This window comes from Populus nigra, chromosome 12 (assembly GCF_951802175.1).
Source record: "Populus nigra chromosome 12, ddPopNigr1.1, whole genome shotgun sequence".
In the NCBI taxonomy this organism is placed as follows: domain Eukaryota; kingdom Viridiplantae; phylum Streptophyta; class Magnoliopsida; order Malpighiales; family Salicaceae; genus Populus; species Populus nigra.
Window position 1 is genome coordinate 952503 of NC_084863.1, and position 24297 is coordinate 976799.

The 24297-nt window shown below is 33.7% G+C and overlaps 4 protein-coding genes and 1 long non-coding RNA gene across 7 annotated transcripts; 3 read left to right on the forward strand and 2 right to left on the reverse strand.

The window, feature by feature from the left end:
- Window positions 1-949: 949 nt before the first annotated feature.
- On the reverse strand, window positions 950-3572 carry LOC133668926 (uncharacterized). Its single transcript, XR_009833826.1, has 3 exons — window positions 2996-3572; window positions 1579-1693; window positions 950-1215 (listed from the first exon to the last, which is right to left on the reverse strand). It is a non-coding gene; the product is annotated as an uncharacterized LOC133668926 (long non-coding RNA).
- Window positions 3573-5425: 1853 nt separating this feature from the next.
- LOC133669397 (bidirectional sugar transporter SWEET16-like) lies at window positions 5426-7954 on the forward strand. The gene is made up of 6 exons (XM_062089517.1): window positions 5426-5606; window positions 5691-5727; window positions 6200-6407; window positions 6703-6864; window positions 7046-7165; window positions 7279-7954. The coding sequence occupies exons 1-6, from the start codon at window positions 5573-5575 to the stop codon at window positions 7648-7650; spliced, it is 933 nt and encodes a 310-aa protein (XP_061945501.1). The 5' UTR covers window positions 5426-5572; the 3' UTR covers window positions 7651-7954.
- A 4413-nt stretch (window positions 7955-12367) lies between these two features.
- Window positions 12368-16295, reverse strand: LOC133669974 (uncharacterized). Of its 3 annotated transcripts, none has more exons than XM_062090325.1 (5): window positions 16055-16295; window positions 14048-15844; window positions 13661-13956; window positions 13513-13575; window positions 12368-13134 (listed from the first exon to the last, which is right to left on the reverse strand). In XM_062090325.1, the coding sequence occupies exons 2-5, from the start codon at window positions 15696-15698 to the stop codon at window positions 12505-12507; spliced, it is 2640 nt and encodes an 879-aa protein (XP_061946309.1). In that variant the 5' UTR covers window positions 15699-15844; window positions 16055-16295; the 3' UTR covers window positions 12368-12504. The 3 variants fall into 3 exon arrangements, with proteins under 3 accessions (XP_061946309.1, XP_061946310.1, XP_061946308.1); XM_062090326.1 differs by having other exon boundaries at window positions 14048-15847; XM_062090324.1 differs by having other exon boundaries at window positions 14048-16295.
- A 2479-nt stretch (window positions 16296-18774) lies between these two features.
- LOC133670260 (fasciclin-like arabinogalactan protein 12) lies at window positions 18775-19791 on the forward strand. The gene has a single exon (XM_062090788.1). The coding sequence runs from the start codon at window positions 18868-18870 to the stop codon at window positions 19666-19668; it is 801 nt and encodes a 266-aa protein (XP_061946772.1). The 5' UTR covers window positions 18775-18867; the 3' UTR covers window positions 19669-19791.
- Window positions 19792-21024: 1233 nt separating this feature from the next.
- Window positions 21025-21743, forward strand: LOC133670269 (uncharacterized). The gene has a single exon (XM_062090796.1). It carries the CDS (start codon window positions 21174-21176, stop codon window positions 21660-21662), a length of 489 nt encoding a protein of 162 aa, XP_061946780.1. The 5' UTR covers window positions 21025-21173; the 3' UTR covers window positions 21663-21743.
- The last annotated feature ends 2554 nt before the right edge of the window (window positions 21744-24297 follow it).

Consider the following 24297-nt stretch of genomic DNA (forward strand, 5'->3'; position numbering starts at 1 on the left):
TATTCTTATCTGCGTTTACATTAAGATAAGGCAACGATTGAGACAGTGGACGGTAGGGTTGATTCTGGTCAAATCGTTATCCAAATTACAAGTTGATATATATATATATATATATATATATAAACACAAGACATATGAGGCCCACCCCAACAATCTTTATAAATGCACCTCCTTGCCTTAAAAGCATAGGAGAAAGGGACGTCAATTGCATTTTTGACGAGTAGAATATTGAAAGACATTTTCATTATAAATTTTATAGCAATTTAGGGTCATATATAGATCTAAATAATATTTATGTGGTCTTATTTATTAAGGATAGAATAATATTTTCAGTTTGACCTATATATACTTTATTTGTATTTAGATTAAGACTAAACATTCATAATATACAGATTGTTCAGAATTCTAGCCTCCTTTCTCTATTTGATCTCAATTAATTTAACATAGATAAGTATATGTGTCGTGTGTGTGTAATCATTTATTTGATGATTTAATTATATTAATATAATTTTGTTTCAGTGTTATGGTAGCTATTATAATTATGATTATTTGTATTGTTCCTGTTAATATAATTTTTATAGCATTTTTTTTAATTTAGAAAAACTGTAACTTTTAGCTGTAGGTACGTAGCTGTAAAAATGGGTGTACTTATTTTGAAAAGGTGTTAATTTGGTAATATTCATGATAATTGTGCTTTTTGATTGAAAAGATTTTATATAGTGTTTGGTAAACATATATAATTGTGAAAAAAGGCTTTTATTATCAAAATTACTAAAAAAACACATGAAAAAAGGTATATTTGTGACTTTTATATGTTTATATATATCTTTGTTTTAAGAATTTACAAATCCACTTTAATATTATCTAGAAATAAATTTATTATATGTTCACATTATTTAAAGAATTATAATTTTGTTAATGAATTTGACTACCAATGCTGCCACAAATCAAGCAAATTCCAATTTCCTTAATGCAAAGAACAATCCACAAGTTCATATTTGCCAATGCAGACTGGCAGCCAAGAGCTCAGCATTAAATGTTCGATGGTATAGATGGAGTTATAAACATCAACAAAAGTGCAAACAAAGCGATGGGCCGCAAGGCACTTAAAGGGCAGTGTTGTTTGCGAAGTATGCCAAAATTGCAGAGGTAGCAGTTATCTTCAAGTTGCAGAAATCAAAATCCAACTCGTCAGTAGAGAAAGTGCCAGTTTCCCTGCGACGGGGAAACAATGAATTAAATTATGATAAACAGAGAAAGAATGTGTGAGAGATGTGTAATGTGGGCATGTGTAGTTAAACATAGCATGGAAGAATGACAAAGTTCCTCATCATCTGATCCTTTATTTAATTTACTATTTCTCTGGGCGTATTGAATGTTCTCAGTTAAAAGTAATCGGTTTCTTTGTGCTCTGTTGCAGCTGCAATTCAAGTTGTGAGGATTGTGTGAGCAATTGAGAATTAGATTAATATCTCCAAGTTTAATGCTATCGCAGTCAAGAATTAGATTAATTCTTTTGGAAAAAATCAGAACAGTAAAAGATGTAGTGGATTAAGAAGAGAAAGAAGCGCAACAAACCTATGAAACCCTCGAAAATAAGTGTGCGGATGACAATTTGGGGGCCTAAGCTGCCAAAGTTTTGTAGGCGAAAGAACAGTATGAGAAAGCAGGTGGTTGCAGCTCCGCAAGCCTGCTGAGAAAGTGTAAAAAGAAGAAGCAATTAAAGGGACATAGAAGGAGATGGCATGGAAGTCAGCAAGCAAGGCAGATTATTATAGCTTGTAAAGTCATCTCACAGCCCATCCATTGTCTCCATATTCATACAACGCAACATATCCAATATCTGCATACAGAGCAGGTTCCTCTTATTGCTTGCTTACAGTAGGCTATAGCGTCCAGTTAGTTTTCAAACCTTTTATAAGTAGTTTTGCCCCTTTCTCTTGTTATACTTCACTGCAAAGATATCTTATATTCTCTTACCTAAAAGAAGAGCAAGAAGTATAATTGAAAGCTATTAACATCTGATCAGGAAATATGAACACTGATAGTGCTGAATTTGCAGCAAAACCATGCCAATCCATTATTATTACGGATTAATCTCCCGTGCATTCTTGCCTTTTCAAGTGTGTGAGCTTCACTGGTTTTCTTAGTTGCAGCAAAACAATGCCAAGCCTTTATTATAGCTAGATTCAATCTTTCCCCTTCCTTTCCCAGGACTGAAAGCTTAATCTCTCGTGCATGCTTGCCTTTTCAAGTGTATGAGCTTCACTGGTTTTCTTAGTCCTTTATATTGCTTGAATATCCAGATTTAGTCCCCAAACAGTAAAATCTTTGTAATTTGACCCAATATCTCATGGCCAATCTGGGAAAAATTTCAATTCATCTTTCATTGCCCTTTGATTACTTTGACTGACAATTCTTTTTAATGTTATTATTTTCATTTTTTTCTCCAACCTGTGAACCAAAAAACATCCAATAAACTTTAGGAGATTGGTACTTCTAGTATTCCCAAAATTACTGAAAGTTTATAATTTTCAATATGCGTGCATGTACTCTGAACTAAAATTTAATGGAAACCTAGGCAAGCAAAGTGTTGTTTGCATTATTCTTTCTGCAAAACGTAACACACTGTCATCCTTTCTGCATCAACAGACAGCAAATGCTATGAAATCCTTCATACTCGAATAGTTGCAATAATTCATGAAACCCAGTTGCATCACTTTTCAGAAAATGTTTAAGAATGGCATTAACTTCCACGCGCATGTGTTTGAACAACCAACAATTTCAAGAAATAAGACTATATAGATGTTAGCCTAGCTGAATGCCACCTTACTTGAATGTAATCGAGAAATCATGGGGCAGATAGAACTAAATAGACTGGTTAAAAAGTGGAAGCCAAATTGCAAAAACATCCAGTCAGGGAGCTGACAATGCAAGGGGAATAAAAAAGGGAAAGAGCTGTGAAAAGAAAAGATAAGAAGAAGCCTTAGCAAACCTGAAGAGGGAAGGAGAAGCCCTGCACCTCAGGCCTCAGTAGACAACAAACAAATGGCGGCGGCTCCCTGTAACCAAAAAAATAAAATAAATCAAGAGAGCATCGTAACATATGAATCAGTAGAGGCTAACAGCAGCTGTCAAAGCAGAGGCTAAACTAAATAGACTAGTTAAAAAATAGAAGCCAAAGTGCAAGAACACCGAGCCAGGGAGCTGACAATACAAGGGGAATCAAAAAGGCAAAGAGCTGTAAGTAAAAAATGAAGAAGAAGCCTTAGCTAACTTGTAGAGGGAAGGAGAAGACCTGCACCGCAAGCCTCAACAGACAATAAACAAATGGTGGTGGGTCTCTGTAATAAAAAAAAGAAACTAAATTAACAGAGCATTATAACAGATGAATAAATTAAGGCTAACAACAGCAGTTTTCATGTAATCTGGAATAATTTTTATAACTAAATTATTATGTGTTAATTAGTAAATTAATCCATTGATATGAATCTACTTGTACATTTCTATAGAATCAAGATTGATGATCTTTAAAAATTCAGGATAAAAAAAAAGTTATTTAGCATTTGAGATAGTGGTTAATTAATATATTTAGACAATTAGATTTTTTCTCTTTAGATTAAGGAACATCAGACTAATGGTAGAAGTTTGAGTATCTATAAAAGCAGTCTTAATTAGAGAGACTTAAAGACTATTCCATGATAAAGTTAGTATTTTTATAAGAAAGACAATAAATGACTTAAAAAACCTTAAATTCAAGGAACAAAAATGTTTGTTCTTGAGTTTTAAAATTATTAATACTTTTTTAATCCATATAAGTTTATCTTAAGAGATGAAAAATTATGAACCCTTACTTTGATGGTTTAGGGAGTATTTATATACCACATGAACCTTGTCATTTTTAGAGAATCAAATGACTGAAAAGTTTTTTATTTTCGACGATATTAATAGGGAATAAATATTCCTTACATATCATTAATAAGTATAATAGATCCATTAAGAGACCTTTTGTATATATATGAGTATAGAAAAATCATTACATTGAATATGGATTAATTACTCGTATTATTATTCTAAATTGAGAGGCATGATGATTTACTGCACCTACAATACTTTTAATTTAAAAGATTATCCTGAGTTCGTCACATATAGTTATAGAACCCGATAACATTTGAATTCAAATATTTTAGACCTATCATGTTTGTCAGATTCATATTTATCTTGGATTCGGCTAATCACAAAACCCAAGTATTTTACTTTTCAATTCTTTAACTTGTAATTTAATATTGTCTCCACAATTTGAAGCCTAATTCCATTCAATTAGGCTATAAAAGGGTTAGATCAAAGGAAAGAAAATGAAAAACGAAAGAAAGAAAAATCAAGTGGAATTCAAACTAGAGATGATAGTAATGCAAAGATGTAGTGGACGGTATATATATTTGGTTTTACTCATCATTATCCACAACAGAAGTTCGAAAGAGAAGGCTTAATTAATGTCCATCGCATAAAAATTTCCACGGCTTAATTGGTTTCCTAATTTACACCAACAAGATGCATGCACATTCACGACCTTGCAAGCCAAAAAGAAAAGACAGAAAGGACATAAAGTGTTCGATGTGTGGATTAATGGAGGAAAGTTTTTATAGGCAATATAGGTTCATACATTACTCAGCAATCATTCAAAAACTAGTTCTTTAAGATAACTTTCATGCATGCACCTACACATATATACATATACTTTCACCCTAAAATACTTAATTTGCAAAAAAAAAAAAAAAAATCATATACCAAAGCCTCTACTTCCTAATTATCTTTAATATTGCAATAGATTGTTTGGTTGTTGATTACTGTCACAATTTTAGGATATAAACACTAATTTAAATTATGAGAATAAAAGGCAAGATTTTAATCAAAAACCTTAAAAAAAAGAGAGGGTTTAAAGAGATTTATATGTTATATGAAGGAACAAGGTACGTAATGGGAAAGAGAAGAATATAATTAATTAAAACCAAACTAATTAGTTGTGTTTCTCAATAAAAACAACAAATACAAAAGAGATATTTGGTTGAAAAGATAAAGATTTAAATAGATTTGTCTCTGAAGTAATTTTAAAATAAATTTATTGTTTTTATCTTTCATTCCAAAACAGTAATTACATTATTTTCATGTCGGCAAGTTTAATTTCTTGTCAAATAATGGAGGAAGGTATGGGATTAAAACCGAACAATTTTTCCAGAATAATTAGGCACCACCCCCAAACTAGACCACCACGCACACGGATTACCAAACCAAGCTCCTTTTAAAAGTAGAAATCATTCAGGATTAGGACAAAAGCATTCCAGTTTCGAACACAGAAAACATGTAAAGGCACGAAATGATGTTGTATAAAGTTGCTGGTCCACTTGATAATAATATTGTTATCATCAAGATTTACGTGCAACTAATCACATTGAGTGAAGACGTGGCAAAAATCTTGAGCCTAATATGCTAAAGAAAGTGCATATAAAAAGCTTGCTTCTTAGTGTCTTCATCCCTTCAAGAACCTCGATCTCTTCGATCCATTGCATTATTGATGGCTACCTTGAGCTTCTTTGTTGGCATCATGGGTTAGTTTCCTTTCTTCTCTTAATTATGAGATTTATTCCCTCTTAATTAGATTCATGGGTTTTCGTTCTTTTTTTTTGTTGCAGGTAATATAATTTCTTTACTGCTTTTTGTTTCTCCAATGTAAGTTTATTTAATTCAAAATAATTTCTCTTTCTTTACTGTTTTTCATTAATTAATTAAAATATGTTTATAAAAAAATAAAAATAAAAAATAAAAAGATGATATGATTATGAATATAGATTTTGAAGTAATCTTTTGGTCATGGAATTTACTTAAAGTAACCTTTGCACCACTCAGTACGAATATATATATATATAAAATAAATGGGAAACTTCAAATAAATCCTCCAATTATACATGGATATATTCTAAATCAATTCCTGAAAATTTCGAAAAACTCTCATTCAATGTTACTGAATTCCATCCAGAACTTCACGTTTCTTCAGGGAGTTGAGAGGGGGGGAAAAGGCGATTTAGCATAGAGTTTGGCATTTTTATAGAAAATCTGTGAAGAATAATTCGGATGAAAAACTTGACGGGGAAACTTTAGATATGGCTTATCTAATTTATAGATGGGTTTTGCATAATTGCAGAAAGACCTTTTGGGGAGTGGTGAAGAAGAAATCAACAGAGAATTACAAAGGGATTCCATACATAACCACACTGCTGAGCACAAGTTTATGGACATTCTATGGACTTATCAAGCCAGATATTCTTGTTGTATCAGTGAATGGAGTTGGAGCCATCTTCCAATTCATTTATGTCACACTCTTTCTCATTTATGCTCCTAAGGATACGAAGGTGACAATATTCATTGATGTCTCGTTGTCTCTTTTATTTTCTTATTTTGCAAAGTAATCCATGTACACAGGCCATTGCTTTATCAAGAAACCTTTGTTTGCTTAATATGAACAAGCTCACTTTTATAATTATGTGAAATTTTTAAAAAAAAAACTAAAATCAAGATGGTATGGCATTAAAAATCCTTAGTTTCCTAGTTAAACTGGGTTTTTTTTTTCCTTAATCTGTTTGTCTTGAGCTAGGCCGGGCTCAATAATAATGACTCAAATACATGATTTATTTTTTATTTTTTCAGGTTACGATGGCAAAGTTAGTGGCCATTTTGAATGTTGGTTTTCTTGGAGTAGTAATTGTGGTTGCTCTTCTAGCAATTCATGGAAATCTGCGAATTACCTTCGTTGGAATTTTGTGTGCTGCATTAACAATTGGCATGTATGCAGCTCCATTATCAGCCATGGTAAGCTTCACTAACTAGAGCTTGTAGCTAGAACTTCCTTTGAAGTAGACATATGTGATGACATTAATTGATACCTTTAAGGTTCTTGAAACTCCTTGGATTTAAAGTTCTATTGATCTTCAAAATCATATAGCTAGCATGTTCTTCATGAACCATTTGGCTTGAATGCAATGCATCACAGAGAAGAGTAATAAAGACCAAGAGCGTGGAGTACATGCCATTTTTGCTCTCTTTTTTCCTGTTCCTCAATGGAGGTGTTTGGTCAGCTTATTCAGTGCTTGTCAAAGACTTCTACATTGGAGTAAGTTCTCGTAACATTTTTGTCATTTGCCGACTCTCTGCATCTCAAAAGTATATGAAGAAAACAACTCTTGAAATGAAATCTGATGTAAAATAATGCATGTCCAACTTCAGGTGCCTAATGCAGTTGGTTTTGTATTGGGGTCAGCTCAATTGATCCTATATTTAATGTACAAGAACAAGACAGCATCAGCCAAAACAATGAAGGCGATAGAAGAAGATGGCTCGATACAACTGGTGAAAGGAAGTGTCGATATACTTGTACACAGAGACAACGACGATGAAGATGACGGTGGTATTGACGAGGGCAACTTGAAGAACAGAAGTCTCAGTAAGGGAAAGAGCCTGCCAAAGCCATCGGAACTTAATAGAGAACACAGCTTACAAAAGATCACGAAGACACTCTCTCCGAGTAATTATGAGTTGCAATATTCAAGTTGGGCTAATGAGGCTGGTATTGAGAATGGGAAACTTGATAACCCTTGATTGATGCTTTGAGTTGGTCTAAAAAGATCAAGACTACATACATGTACCTAGTTACCCTAGCACTTACTGTTTTTGGTCCTTACTTTACAAAATGGGAAGGGAAGTATCAATAATCAAGGAAAAGCATATGCCTTCCGATATGGTTCCTGCGGTGTCATAATCGGTATGCTTTCCGATGGTGCCATAAGCAGTGCCTTTAGGGCATCTTTCAATGGATGCATATAATGTGGACTATGAGCTATCGTTATGGCCTGCACAATGCTTTTTCTTGATATATCTTCACTTATTTAGACCATTTTAACTCTTTAATTTCTAAGATGACATGGAAAAAACTTGTAAATCACTCGTATAAAGCAACTCAGAACAAATTAAATGCCAATGTGTCATGTACTCGTCCAAATCGAGAAACGAAAAGTGAAGGGCTTCAGTGATTGATCAACAAGTATGTATTTAAATGTCAATAAGCATTTATTAGCTGAACTCGTAGTAGGGTTCTCTTTCTCTCAAGAGATCTTGTGTTCAAGTCTCTTCTTTGTAATAATAAAAAAAGTAAGTATTTATATGGTTAAGATTAGAAGTTTTTGTTGGGTTTTGAATATCATATACATATAGCAAAATTTATGAAATAAATTTATTTTGAAATTCCTAGAATCTCATTAGATAGATTAAAAGTTGTTTAGAAATTTATTATTGAAGATTTGATAATTTTTTACTTTGAATAATTCTTTAAAGGCTGAGTTATCGCAAACTACAAGTCATTTAATTGTCCGGCCTTCAACGGTAATCCACATAAATCACCCGTAAGAAATATTCTAAATCCCTATTTAGAAAAGAGAGATTGTTATGCCTAAATTGCTAGTTCTAATTCTGTGTTTTTATAGTTTTTCGTGTTTAAGAGATAACAACTAAAAAAAATAAAAGGCATAGCTTACTATTTATAGGGAAATCTGAAAAAAAACCCTATAAATTAATAAAATATCAATTTGCTTCCTGAATAATATTCATATATTAATTCAAGATAATTTTAGAAAGTAACTTCATGAAGTCCTTATTTAATTTTTTTAGGTCTAGAAATATAATCATTGTATTAATTATATTCTAGTTCTTAATTTCTAAAATATATTTTAATCAAGTTATACTTAATTAAATCATTTCATTTTAATTTATAATTAATGATTATTAATGAATATGACTCATTGGATTCCTAATATGTTAACCCAAATATTAATTCTAATTCTAATTAAATAGAATTAAACAATTTAATTTATTATCAATTAAATAATTGATTAATTTATATTTAAAGATCAAAGGTATCGTCTAGCACTGTGTCATGATTCCTTAAATATTAAAAAAGTTATTAGTGGTTAGACTAACTTTTCAGTGACTAGTTTAATTTCTTAGTATAATTAATATTTTTAAATCTCATTATTTTCAAATCTCATTTTACCTTGGTCAATGATTTCTCAGTTAATACTATTTTGAAAACAAACGGAATATTTTCTCTAATTCACCTAAGGTAATAAATCTTTTCTTGATTACTTAAATACCTTCATATAGTTCATATTATAACTAATGTTTGTCATTTTATTACCTCAATTAAGATAACATGTAATGGAATTAAAACATAACATTTTCTATATAAGATGACTTAGCGATCTAAAGTCTAAGGATCACTTACACAACCGTCACGTGAGTCTTCTTATAGACATAGGTGATCTCTTCATATGGAATTCTCATGCGGGTTAGTTCATTGTACATGTTTTATGACAAACACCTACATATTAGTTCTAGATATTTTTTATACCTCAGCTTATGAGAGCAATTATTTCATTTCATAATAAAAAGTACATAATATGTACAAGTCTTTACGGCTCTAATGAATTTTTAGTATTTAAAAGAGCATCGATCAGGAATATTTTAGGAACGATGCTTTGATGTAATATGAATCTCATAATTGTAACAACTTTATAAATTTTTTTATATAGCATTTTTGTCTCATATATTTTATCTTTTACTATATATTCATTAATCTAATATTATATAAATATTAAAAATAAATTAAATCTTTATTAATAATAAATATATATTTACATGAAGATAATAATAACAACCAACTTGCTACATAACATATTAAATTAATAATTTTGGAAGCAAGGAAATCAAACATTTCAATGGAACAAAACTTGCCTGGCATCCCTCAAAGTTGCAATGGTGGTTACATTGAATTTATATATTTTACCCTGCCATCTGAAACAGTTATACAAATTTCTTTATTTTTTTAATGTCTGTTCTTCAAATCATGCATTTTCTGCTTTCCCTCTTCAACAATTTCTGCAGCCGAAGATTTCTGAGAAACCACTGATTCCTTCATTTCCATTAACTTTAATTGCATGTCCGCTTCAATTCTAGCTTCTTCAAATGTGAACTGTGACAGCTTTGATTCCTCTACTTGTAATGCTAGTTTCTCTCTCTCAAGTATTGCCAGGAAATCAGGATTTTCTTTGTGAAAATTTTCAAGTTCAGATTGAGCAGTTTCTTTTGAAGACCCCATAAAAGAAATATCATGTCGTTGAGTTCAGCGAGAAGTTGCTTCATATCTCGCAGAATCAGGGTTTTTATGTCATCCCCCGAATAATGACAGATCAGAATGTCGACAGTTCTCTCCATGTCACTCAGTTGAGTAATATTATCTAAATTGGACGTTATTAATTATTCATATATCTTCAAAGCTTCTTCCATTGCTGTTCAGAATTTACAGCTCGGTTACAGCTCTGTTGACAAGTGGTGTCCCTTTTTGTAATGGCACCCTGCAAAAGAACTACATAAGATTCTAACAGTGAAAAGGGATCCCAAGGAAAGAGAGTCTATGATGCTCAGAAAGAAGATGATATCATGTAGAGTTCATCTCAGAGTGGCAATAGCATGGATTGAAGAAATAACGGGCAACATTCAACACTGTTCACAAATCCAGCAAACCTTGCTATGAAATAGACTGAACTTCACAGTGTGACGTGAAATGGAAGGTAATATAGCCAAAGATCTACAGTGCCTCCTCAGACGGTCCTAAGGATATCTATAGGATCTCGCCAGGTGACAAACAATAAATCTTGTTTTCAACTCATTAATCTTCAGCTTTGGGGTCTAAAATTTCTTTAGTTTTCTATTGTTAGTTTCAGTCTCCTTGTAATTCTAGGAGTTGCTTTTTAAGTCCTGCCACTGTTGTATATGTTTGATTCTTCATTTATGCTGGAGTACCCATTACTTAACACGCAAGACATGGATTTGATGCTTGGGCACTTGAAATCTGGTGGGGAAAATGCAGGAATTTTTTACAAATAGCCAAGACTGACATGGAAATGAAAGTGGTTCATGGGTATGGATATCCAAGTCCAAGCTGCATGCTTGTATTTTGAAATGATCCCAAATTCCTAAAGATTTTGACGTTTTGCTGATTATGAAATTCATTCATTTTCCAAAAAGAAACTGATTGAAAAATGGACCTTCAAAGGATGGTTGCTCTCCCATTATTGCATCATCTATCGAACGTGAAGCATTATCACAAGGTAATGGAGTTCTATGGACCTATTTTGAGCGTCCCCCCCCCCCCCCCCCCACCCCCTAACACTAATGGATAGCGCATACGAGGAGGAATCACTCTATATCTCTGAAGGAATGGGGCTGCATTGGGATCATTCTCATGACAGTGTAGCAAATTAATTTTGTTAATCTTCCACCAACCATCCTTTTTCAAGGAAGAAGTTACTGAAACATTACATCCCTCCCTCAGTGATGGCCTACGTAATTTGTTTTTCTTTCCTCTTGACTTGTTGGCTCCCTCTTTACTACATACCATGCTGACAGTACATATTCCACCCTTGTTCTTATCCTTTCTTGAAGTTCTGGTTCTCCATTGAAACCCAACAGCCTTCGCATAAGATTTCAGATGCGGCACCAGTGCTTGCAAACTACGAAAAACCTGCCCATCATACGATGATTGTGTTAAAGGATTTTCAGTTCTATTAGGAAAAGATGAGTGACCAGCTTCTTCTTTTTCTTTCCCCTCCTCCTCATCGATCTTCTTCTTCCTCCACACCCGACCCATCATTTGACGTTGATAGATGCGGTCGCTCAAGGAATGGGGTAGCATTCAGACCAATCTCATGACCAATCTGAAAATTTTTGATCCTCCACCAACCATCCTTGTCCAAGCTAGAAGTAATCCCCACATCACACCCGACCCTCAGAGAATTTGACCTTTTTCCCCGAGACTTGGCAGTGCCCTCTTTACTACATACTACGCGGACACCGCATATTAACCATTCTTATCCTTTCTTGAAGTTCTGGTTCTCCATTGAAATCCAGCAACCTTCGCATAAGAACGCAAATTCTTAAGCAGTACATGTAAATTGTAAACTACCAAAAGCCTGTCCATCAAAAGGTGGTTCCATTAGAGGACAATCTGCTTCCTCTTCTTTCTCCTCCTCCTCATGACCTGATCTCTGCTTCTGAAGAAATGGGATTAGAACGACATCATATTGGATTGAACATGTTTAATAAGTTTGTTTATGATCCTTGCATGGAACAACTAGCATTCTCAAGAATGATGTGATCAAAACAGCACACCAATTAATATTACCAAAGATGCTGAAAAAAACGAAAAAACAAAAAGCACATGAATAAAACAAATATCAAAAGAGAAAAAAGTAGAGCAGCAAAAGGGCAAGTAAAAACCTACATTACATGTCATTCCAATTTGAGAAATACAACGTTGAATGTTGTTTTGTTTGCTCAGAAGGCAAGAAGTACTACAAGGTTCACAATTACATGTATTTGCTAAACGAAAAGAAAAAAAAATCATTTGAACAAAACCCTTTTGGCGTCCATCAAAGTCGCGTTAATGGTTGCATTTACTTTACTCATTTCATTTCTCTTTTGGAAACAACTGTACTCTGCCTTCTTGATGCTTTCCTCTATATTCTTGAGCTCTTCCATTTTCTGCTTTCTCCTCTCAGCCCTCTCAGCTGCTGAGGTTTTCTGAGAAAGAACAGATTCTTTCTTTGCCATTAGTTTTTGGATTTCCAGTTCAAGTATAGCTTCTTCACTTGTGAGCTCTGAAAGACGTGATTCGTCAGCTTGTAATGCCAGTTTCTCTCGGTTTAGCTTAGCTGGCAGATCAGGATTTTGTTTGTGAAGGGACTCGCATTCAGATTCGGCAGATTTGATTGAAGACAAGAGAGATGGGATCTTATTTTTGAGGCCAGTCAGTTGTTTCCTTAGATCTCCCAGAATGGGGGTCTCTAACGCATCGCCTGAATGATGATAGATTGTGTCAACAGTTCTCTCCATGTTGTTCAATTGATCAGTTTCATAGATGGACTCTATTGACATGTCCATGTATTGTTTAAGCTTCTTTCTCTGTTGTTCAACATTCACAGCTGGGCCATGGTTCTGTTGAGGAGTGAAGTCACCTTCTCCAATGGCATCCTGCAAAAGAAATACATAAGATTCTAACAGTAAAGCAAAGTGCTTTGGATCAAGACAGTAGGGACTGAGTTCTGGATAATCTTGGGCTACAAATGAATCATGATTAGAAAATGCCCATCTGTTTGTCTTTGATCACCATGGTGCTCTTACATTTATCAGGTGCAGATGGAAAGAAATAACAGATAGAATTCAATTTCAACGGTGATCAGGCACCAGATGATCTTGTTGAACAAATTGCTACATAGTGTAGTGAAGTGCTGCCTACAACGGAAAGCTAAGGCTTTCTCAGTTAATACTCAAGATAATTTGTATCTCAAATTGTTCTCCAAAGCTTATGCTGTTTCTTTTATTCATTCTTTTGAAAAAAATAAAGAATACCTGATCATGCTCGGTGTTTACGGGATCTTCAGAGGATGGATACTCTTCTAATGTCATGTCATTCTATCAAGGCAAAATAAAATTTCAAGTTCAGTTTCCAAATCACTTCATCATGGACTTAAATGGCTAAGTTGAAAGAAATGTTTACTTCATCAGCAGAGGGCTTCTGATGTCGCAACTTTGTCAAAGGCAGATCAACATCATCATCATCATCATCTTCTTCTTCTTCTTCTTCATCATCATCATCATCTTTTGATGATGATGATTCTTCGCCATCTTCTACTTCTTTTCCTTTTCCTTCTTTATTAGAAGGCAGATTTTCTGATGATGACGAAGATGATTCTTCCTCTTCTACTTCTACTTCTACTTCTACTTTTCCTCCACCTCTTCCTTCGGGGGATGGTTCTAAAAGTGCTGAAACCATTCTTGCTCTACGCTTTGGAGCTGTCCAAATAAATTATCATACCAACACTAACAGTTGAGTAACAGAACTCTAAAATGTACTTGAAAAGAGGGGAGGGGAGCTGTAAGATACCTCTTTGCAACTTCTGAGTGCGTGTTGCATGGCGTTTCTTATGCATCTTCCTGGGACCATTTCCAAACTTGGAAACAAAATGTTTCTTTGCCTCAGAGACATATGAAGCAACATTTGCCCAGCACCATAACCACCAAAAATCAAAGGCATGATCTGAAGATGGGAACCAATGAATCTGATTTACCTGTGACATCGCAGACTTTCTGATGAAATAGTCCTTCTCTGCATGCTTAAGAACATTAGCAGCAACAGTGTTCCTAGAATGCCAAGGCTGGTTGATAGTTTGGTAGAAAGGGACAGGAACTGATTGGAGGTGTCCAAGTTGCCTAGCAAACTGATTTGGGGAGTAAGGTTCAAGGAAAAATGAAGGAGGACTAAAATATGCTGGTAAATCTCGAGCAATGAGAACTGCTTTCCAGGCATCCTTTTCATCTCTAGTGTGTTTCTGATGAAGCGTGAAAGTACGGAACCAGTCAGCACCAAATTCCCTTTTAAGAAATGGGTTCCATTCCTCTCCTTGGCGTTTCCTTTTGTTGTCAGTCAAATAGTTGAAACATTCCCCGAAAGTTTTCTCGCAATGAACCTGGCTGAAAATTATGTAATCCCCATATGAGTATATGCTATTAAATTTTTGTTGCCTTGGGCTTTGAAGATGTGTAGAAATACTACTAGCTGCAATAGGATTAAAATAAGCCTGCGCCCATAGCACCACCAGCCATAGAGGCCCACTCACATGTTCACTGAAATCTGATCTGAGAATGTTGCCTAGGCAATTATAGGCAAGGCCAAGTAAGAAGGGGGCAAGCGCTATTGGACCCTTTGCATGAAAGATGGTCTCAGCCACACATTGAAAGCCCTTCAGAACCATGACTGAGCGATTGCAAACAACAAACTTGCATATCCAGTACAAGTAGAAAGCCATTTCCTCTTGTTCTTTATCTCTGAGCGCCATAGCTCTAGTCACAAAATTGCCGTAACTAGATACACCAATCCCTAGATAAGTGTTCTTTACATCTGGCGGGTCAGTCCCTAATGTAGATAACTCAATGCCAACTGGGGAACAACTGGTGATTGCGACCACATCCTCCATTGTTATGCCCATCGGACCTTCAGGGAGGAGGAAAGCATTGCAACTTTTGTCCCAAAAACACATGAGTGCAGACATGAGAGGACTGTCAAAGGAAATGAGACGTGTAGACAGCATAATCGCTTCATAAATTCGGAGGTCACGCCATTTCTGTTCAAGTCTCTTTTCCAACTTCTTAACCCAATTACAGTAAGTTTCATCTGGTAGATGCCATCCAACAATTGGGCTGGAATTTTTGCACCAACTATGCCACGAAACCAAACTTGAGAAATTCTGCACCAGAATTTTGGCTTTCTCAGAAGGGTAATATTTAGACAACCTTGCAGCCACAGGTTTGTTATCTTCTTCAACAGATGATGGCGAATCAAAACACGGACCAAGCTTGTAACACCGAGCCGAACCCGAACCCGAACTCAATGAAGTGGCTGTGTCATGTGATTCATAAGCCTGCTGAACCTCAAGATTAGCAGCACCTGAAACCAGTGCCAATTCCTGAATTTCACCGCAATCACCTACTAGGCTAGGTACTGTACAAATCCTTGAAATCTTTGAATTATTAACCATAATTCAGTTCGCACCCTTTCTCCCCCTTTGTACGGCAAGAAAAGAATCCGCTAAAATCACATCAAAATACGCTTCACTTGGAGTTACTAATACTATTCTGATTCCGATCCAGTCCAAACTAGCATTTAATTTACATGAAATCAAGCCTGCTGTAATAAATAATTGATGTTACCAAAACAAAATCCCCATTTCATCTATGATTCCAATTCTTATTTTCTACGAAGAAAAAGAGATTCCCACTTCAATATCTCAAGTTCTTAAGTGAACCAAACTTATAGCAAATTAACATGGGAAATCAGTAGTCTATAAACCAGTGTGATAATCATTAAAGAAAAGGAAGAGAGAAGATTCTTGACCTGGAATAGTGGAGATGGCTGGTCAGCTAGATGAAGGAGAAACACGGGTATAGGCAAATACAGTGCTGCATTAAAGGGCACTTCTTGCTGAAAAAGTAGAGTATAGAAGTGAAGAAGAAGGGGAGACTTGCTAGGGGTTGGGGTTTAGATTTTACAGACCCTATTAAGTGGAGATAGAGTAATCGTTGGGGGTGGAGAAAGACTCCACTTTTTTCACCAAGTCGAGCAAACCCAATTTTTTTCAGTTAAATACAGTTTGAAACTTAAAATTAATATGTAGACAAACGGGCACTTTGTTCTTAGATTTCCTTCCCACCTATTTTTGGAAGTAATATCAACACATTCAATGATTTTCATTAGACGTGTTTTAAAAAGTTTACTCACATATAATATTTGTATTTTTTTTAATTATATTTAATCTATTAAAATCAAATAATATATATAGTACAGATAATAATGAATAAAAAAAACTAAAAAAAAATATCATTGGTCCTCAATCCAGATACATTATATTTTTTTTATTTTTATATTTGATATTTTATGGATTGTGTATTTATTTTTATTTTATTTAAAAACATTTTGGTTTCAAAAGTTTTGTTTGTAGACTTCTTTGTTAAGTAAAAACAAAAATAAAAAAGACTTGTCTCATTGTTGAAAGGTAAAAGAAGGTAATTAGAATTTAATGGTGGTGGAAGGTATAAAAATTAGCAATATAAATCTAACTCATAGATATCTATAATATTCACACACAAAAATTAGCCAAGCTTATTATATTCAATTCACTCAAATAAAATATATATATATATATATATATATATATATGATTTATAATTTGTAAAATATTAAAAATTAAATTAAATACAATTATAATTCAAACTCAACCAAACTATATCAATAAACTTCACTAATTTTCATACAAAAATGTCTACACTAATTCAATATTAAGACAAATGGTTACAAAATATTTTAGTTAAAATGTTTTTATATTCTTTTTAAAATATTATTTTTTTATATATATGTGTATTATCGAGCTTTCCAGCTCATTTTATTCCATTGACAAATCAAGATCAGTATACACGTCAAAATGCTGACGGTTTCTATATATAAGATGCGATAAGATCGGATAATTTTAAATCATCTAGAAATTAAAAACTAATATTTAACTTATATGTATATATTAAAATGCATTATAGCGATATGAAAGGTATATTCAATATATGAAAGGTATATTCTTAATATACATTAAAAAAAAAAAACTAATTTGTAATTGATGTTTGCGTGATATAATTGTTCAATCATGCTCATATTTTTAATTATAAGTGCAATAAAAAATATATAACAAGCACGTCTTAGACAGGACTATAAATATATTATATATTATAATATATAAAATAAGAAATAGGATTTTATATTATTATTGAAAAACATTTCATGCATGATAGTAAAAATATATTATAATTACATAACTGGTAAGAAGAGAACAGCGTATATTCAAACTGACTGCACCATTATTCAATTTACCTTTGGTTTTTTCAATTGACTCCATTTTGACTGGGTGAAGGAAGCAACAAAGAACAAGATTATTGTACCAAATCCACCATTTGTGCATTATATATAGGACTTGTCAACTCAGAAAAGAGATTGAATAAATAATTTCAATCCAGTCCTAAAATTACATAAATTCAATCAAGATTTTCATAATTCAAATGATTTGGACTCAAATTAGGAAAATTAGAAAGTTGGAGGGCTTACAAATTCAGTTATGTAGACAACTTAACTCATGAAAAATAAAAAATAACATCAAGTGCAAATGCACTGAACTAGATTAAAGTACCCAGATAGTCTTTAGAGTTATTAAACGTGACATAGTATATTGGGTCCCACCAGGACATAGGATCGAGGCATGAATTTTATTTTTTCTGATTTTATTATTTAATATTAATTATTTAAAAAAATATTTGTTTTATAATCTTTTTTAAAAAAATTCTATTAACTTAGATTTGGCTGGTTACTCGAGACAACTCGTTTTTTATTGTCTAGCTAAGTTATATATATGTTTATTTTGTTAATTCGAGTTGACTCGTGTTAATTATTTATTTTTTTTATTAAATTTTATCTTTTCATCTTTAATTCATTGAAAATTAAACAATATTGTTTTTTTTACTCTTGAAAAAAAGATTTTCTTATTTAATTTATCGAGGTCGCTTTTTTCTGTTCATTTACTATAGTTGTTTATTTTTTTATTTAATTAAAATAAAATCAATTTAATTTACTATACTAGTTAGAGTTATAATCCCAGTCGTAATTGTTTTTAAAAAAACAATACTTTCGACACCATAACATCATTTTTTTATTAAAAAAATAATATGGTATTTACCAAAAATGCAAGTGAATGTTGCACTATCTTCAGCTAGCTACCATGTCTCTGAAGGCTCTATCAATCATAAAACTATTCTTCCTGTTGATGCTGAGAGCTATAATTTTGAAAATCATTGACATCTTCATTTGCTGTCACACCCACTTGAAATCTCTTCCTGCTTTTCCAAGCAAACTAGTTAGTTGCTGCAGCATTGTTAAATTAATTTCCTTCTCCATTGACAGTACCCTCCACCTTTTGAAGTAAGATAAGGTGCTACATAATAACCTAGTTTGTAACTAAAATTGTACATTAAACCTAACTTGATCCTCTTCCCACCACTATAAAAACCTCACTCTATCCCTTCCTTACACACATCATCGACACTTCAACGATCGATCGAGCTTATTTTGCATTGGTATTTTAGTGTTGTTTCAAGATATCAGAGAATATAAAGATGAAGCAACAGTACCACTCACTCTTCTCCTTTTCATTTTTCCTTCTTTTCCTCCATTGTACCACTACCTTTGCTCAGACGTCACCAGCTGCAACCCCAGCACAGGCACCAGCTGTGGTTGTAGCACAACCTCCAGCTGCAACCCCGACACAGGCAGCTCAACCACACGGCATCACAAACGTCACCAAAATCCTTGAGAAGGCTGGCCATTTCACGATCTTTATTCGCCTTTTGAGGTCCACCCAAGAGGAAAACCACTTATTCTCCGCACTTAATGATTCAAGCTCTGGTGTAACCATCTTTGCACCAACTGATAGCGCATTTTCGGAACTCAAATCAGGAACTCTCAACACTCTAAGTGATGGAGACAAGTCTGAGTTGGTGAAGTTCCATGTAGTTCCTACTTTCTTATCGACCTCCCAGTTCCAGACCGTGAGTAACCCTCTCGGAACATGGGCTGGAACAGGTAATAGGTTACCACTTAATGTCACAAGTTATCCAAACTCCGTGAACATAACCACAGGACTTACCAATACCAGTTTATCCGGCACGGTATACACGGACAACCAGCTAGCCATTTATAAGATTGAGAAGGTGCTACTTCCTAAGGACATTTTTGCTTCAAAGGCTCCAGCTCCAGCACCGGTGGCACCTGCACCAGAAAAGCCTACAAAGGCAGTTCCTGCAGCAACCGTAGAGAGTCCCGTGGCTCCTGTGGATACATCTAGTGCACTTATGTTCACACAAAATCATGTGGTGGGATCAGTTGGCATATTTGCTGCTGCAATGTTTGCTCTGTAATGTAAACGGTTTTGAATCTTGAGATGATATTTGTTGGGGCTGGGTCTGGTTATTTTGATGTTTTATTTTCCTGAGCTGTATATATTGAATCTGTTGAATAATTCCGATTTTATCTTGAATCCAGTTTTTATGCTTTGAGTTTATGATTAAAATTGAGTTTAAGATTTTATTTAATTTCTCGATACTTATTTTATTTTATTTTTTTACTATATATATCATCCGAGTGTCATCATCTCCTACGATGGAGGTTGGATTGTTGAATCAATATTCATACGTATTAATATTTAATTTGTTTAATTTTTATAATTATTTTTTTATTATATTATTAAATAAAAAATAATTTTAAAAAATAAAGTTTTTAAACTCATTAGAGTCCATAATTAAAAATCACAAATTTTTTTTATTGATATATCTCTTATTTATTTTAGTGGACACAAGATTTTTAAGAATCATTATTTTTTAAAATATATTTTATAAATATTAAAGAGAGTTAAAAAATGTCAAAATGATATTTAAAAATAAGAAATGAAGAGGAAGTAAATCTAAGTAATTAAATAGTAACATCTTCAAGTCCATAAATCAACAACCACATATATTCACACATCAGTCACAACATATATATCATCAAATTAACCCTTGATAATTAATTTATTTTATTTTTTATTTCAACCCTTGAACTATAATGTATTTTGATTGACATCTTTTATATTATATTTTATCCAATATAATCATTAAATATCATATGTAAACCACATGCTTAAAAAAAAAGAATCATTAAAGAATATATATATATATATATAAACTACGGATCATGGCTAATTTGATTATGATTTTTCTACATTGTAAATTATTTTTTTGTCACAATATTATTAGTGGAGGTTGATTTTTAAATTTTTTTAACCAATTTTTTTACAATACTTTGATATTTTACAAGAAAACATATTCAACTCACATAATGTTATTTAATGGGAAAAAAATATAATATAATTTTTTTAAAAAAATCCATCAAAACAGTACCCTATATTTCTGAGGTTAATTTTTAAAAACATTTATTCAATTCGAAGGTTAAATTTTTCTTAAAAATCTTTCAGAGAGTGTCCATCAAAAACCTTCAAAATTCAGAGAAACTTTGCACAGATTAGCTCACAAAACATATTTATAACTTTCCAATCAAGATTAAATATCATATTAATTAATAATAATGTACTCCACATTTCACTAATAGGAAAAAGAAAATGTAACAAAAAATCAGTAATTGGAGGACTGAATCAAGAAACTATACAAAGTTGGGGGACTTTATAATGAGGTTTGCCCAGAAGAAAGACACAGCAACACATGGCAACAGAAGCAGAACACCAAGTGCTTGAACCTTCTAGCTCCTCCTTGAACCATTTAGACATTCATCATCTTTCTAGCTCCTTCTAGATATAATCCCAAGAGGAAAACCCTTCTCTATATAAGAAGACCAATCAACATCAACCCTTCATCGAGAACCAAGAAACACCATGCACACAGCAAGCAAGATGAAGGCCATTGACGACAAGAAGGACACAGTGGTGATAAAGACAGTGAGCCGAGATGAAGAAGGAAAGAAAAAGGTGGAGAAAGCCGAGCTGAAGACACACAACATAGACACCATTAAGTACGTGGAGAAGAAACTGATGGACAAAGGGGTGATGCGCATGGAAAGGCACCCTGTAGATGGGAAAGGTGGGATAGGCAGGCCACCACCCAAGTCAGGCCACGGAGGAAAATTCACATGGGAAGGACCGTATGATGAGGCGGAGATCGAGCTGGAAGCTGCAGCACCGCCTGCTATCGATGAGAAGGATCCCAACTATGTAGATGAGGTGGTGGAAGAGAAGATTGTGAAGGGTGAAGAGAAGGATGTGGCTGGTGTGGTTGTTGGAGAAATTGAGGTGGCTAAGGCTGTTGAAGGAAGGCATGGTGTCGCTAGGGTTGAGGTTGACCCTCGTCTGGTAATTGATAATTAAGGATGTACTGTTTTGTTAATTTTGAGAAATGTATGGATGTTGTTATAAGATAAATAACTAATTATGTGAACTATTAATTAAGGGGTACTGTTTTTTAATTTTCGTTAATTAGCTTTTGCATGTGTTGATTAATTCTTAATTTGGTTTAAGGATTAATGTTTATTTTTTTAATACTTCTATTTTTTAAAGTGTTTTATCAAATTAATATTTTATAAATAAAAAGTAAATTTTATTAATATTAATTAAGATTTTTTTAAGTGTTTTATCAAATAAATTTTATTAAAATTACGATGAGATGGATTATTTTATATAAAATAAATAAATAACAGTTTTTATAAATAAAAATTAGGTTATTTTAGTTTTTATATAATGTAATTATATGTAAAGCTTAATAAAAGTTTTTTATATATATAATTAAGTAAAAAGCAGAAACTATTTTAATAACAAACGATATCTACAAACCAGATACGAGAGATCTCTTGTTTGTCCATGAAAATTGCGTTTAGCAAAGAATCAAGAAGGCTGAAAACGGAGGTGCAAGCAAAACAGAGGATGAAAGAACACGTCGATAAATCTATCTACAAGAATCATATGAAAGTGCCAGTTTAACTAGCCAACAAATGAAAGAATGCCTGTCCACCATATATATTCTTTTCAATGTTGTTTTCAGTTTAATCTACTGTCCCAGCAATGCTACAGCAACAGCACATAGATTACCTGAAGTTCATTGATTGATCAAAAGCCATGTACTGTAAGCTCACATTACAAGTCTTAGGAAAAGGGAAATGAAAGATTTCACTTGAATAAAACCCTCTTGGCATTCATGGAAGTTGCTTTCACTTGACACGCATCTCTTTCTGCCATTTGAAACAAATGTGCTCATCCTTCTTGACTTTTCCATCTGTGTTCTTCATCCCTCCCATTTTCTGCCTTTTCTTGTCAGCATTCTTTTCATTCGAAGTAATCTTAAAAACAGCCGATTCTTGCTTTGCAGTTAGTGTTTCAATCTCCGTTTTGAGACTTCTTTCTTCGCAACTGAACTCTGAAAGATTCGATTCTTCATCTTGTAAATTTAATTTCTCCTGGTTTAACATTGCTGTGAAGTCAGGATTTTGTCTGCAAAGAGGATCTAGTTCAGCATTAGCAGAATTTATGGAATCCGTGAGAGAATGGATCTTATCCTGGAGACTAACTAGTTATTTCCTCAGATCTCTTAGAATTGAGGCCTCTAAGGCATCCCTCGAAATATAATAAGAGTGCCAACAGCTTTCTTCATGTTACTCTATTCATTATCCTTGAAAATAGACTCTATAGACATATCCAAATATCTTTTCAGTGTCTTTCTGCACTGTTCAACATCTGTAGGGACTGCTCTTGTGGTGCCCCTTTCTTTAACGGCATCCTGCAAAAGAACTACATCATCAGAGCAAGATTTTAAAGCAAACAAAATACCCTGTCACTGTGTCACACCATCAGGAATATTTATGAACAAAAGTTCTTAGGATGTTAAGAAAAGTATGAGGACCGCAGATATCAATTATCTTGGGCTAAAATGAATCTGCAAATGACATCCTTCCATTTTGTTCTCCTTAGATTACCAAGATAATCATACATTTATCATGCATGTGACGGAAGAAATAACTTATTGCATGCAACTAACAATGTGTTGGGAATTTCCACGAATGATTCTTCTATGAAATAATCAAATGGAAGACATGCTGATAAAGACCTCCTACATTTTTTAGAGCTAGAGATACTTGTAGGATCTATTTAACAGATGGAATAAATTTCCTTTGCAGTTCATTAGATTTTAGTTTTCTGTAGTCTCTTTGTAAGAGTCCAGGAGGTCCTTGTGTCCTAGCTCTGTGAGAAAATGATTCACATATTTCGAAGGAAAAAAGCAACGGAAAATTAAACTTCAATGTCGTGCGTGTTAAAAGGAAGTTTCAAAGGATGGATACCTCTTCCATGATTGCACCATTCAGTCAAGGCAATAAGAATTTGAAACTCAGCTTCCGAGTTAGTAAATGGAGTTAAAGGCCAAGTTGAATACAGCGATTGCCTCACATGTAACAGATTTACGAGGTTGATCCTTTTTCCAAGTTTTCAGTGCCTTCTTCTTGTTCTACAACTACCATTTTTTGTTCTTCCTCCTCCTCTTCTTCTGCCTGTCTTTCACTGCCTTCCTCTGCTTCTTCCTCTTCCTCCTTCTCTTCTTCTGATTCATATCCTTCCACGTCAACAGAAACGCTTCTCCTTCTGCGCTTCATATATCGGTCTGTTGATAAACGATCAAAAATATTAATGCTTGAATGGTGGAAAGGGGAGTAAAACAATAAGCTATCTCTCTGCAGTTGTTGCGGTAGTACCCCAGCTCGTCTCTTATAGTCTGTTTGGGAGCACTCGAAATCTGAAAACAAGTTTGCCCTGAACCTTTGAGAGATTCGGAACAACTTTAGCCCAGTAGCCTGACCACCATGAATTAAAGGCTGTATCAGAAGATGGGGACAGACGAATTTGGTGAACATGTGAAATGGAAGATTTCCTAGTCAAATAGTTCTTCTCAGCGTGCTGAAGAAAAGCAGCATCCACAATTTTTCTACGATGCCAAGGCTGATTGATGGTTTGGTAGAAA

Excerpts from the sequence above, each read along its gene's own strand:
- LOC133669397 (XM_062089517.1), top strand. The coding sequence starts at position 5,573 with ATGGCTACCTTGAGCTTCTTTGTTGGCATCATGG. Across the intron at positions 6,865-7,045 it reads CAGCTCCATTATCAGCCATG|AGAAGAGTAATAAAGACCAA; the intron begins GTAAGCTTCACT and ends AATGCATCACAG. Across the intron at positions 7,166-7,278 it reads TCAAAGACTTCTACATTGGA|GTGCCTAATGCAGTTGGTTT; the intron begins GTAAGTTCTCGT and ends GTCCAACTTCAG.
- LOC133669974 (XM_062090325.1), bottom strand. The coding sequence starts at position 15,698 with ATGGTTAATAATTCAAAGATTTCAAGGATTTGTACAGTACCTAGCCTA. Across the intron at positions 13,957-14,047 it reads CACTCAGAAGTTGCAAAGAG|CTCCAAAGCGTAGAGCAAGA; the intron begins GTATCTTACAGC and ends TTATTTGGACAG. Across the intron at positions 13,135-13,512 it reads TAAACACCGAGCATGATCAG|GATGCCATTGGAGAAGGTGA; the intron begins GTATTCTTTATT and ends TTTCTTTTGCAG.
- LOC133670260 (XM_062090788.1), top strand. The coding sequence starts at position 18,868 with ATGAAGCAACAGTACCACTCACTCTTCTCCTTTTCATTTTTCCTTCTT.
- LOC133670269 (XM_062090796.1), top strand. The coding sequence starts at position 21,174 with ATGCACACAGCAAGCAAGATGAAGGCCATTGACGACAAGAAGGACACA.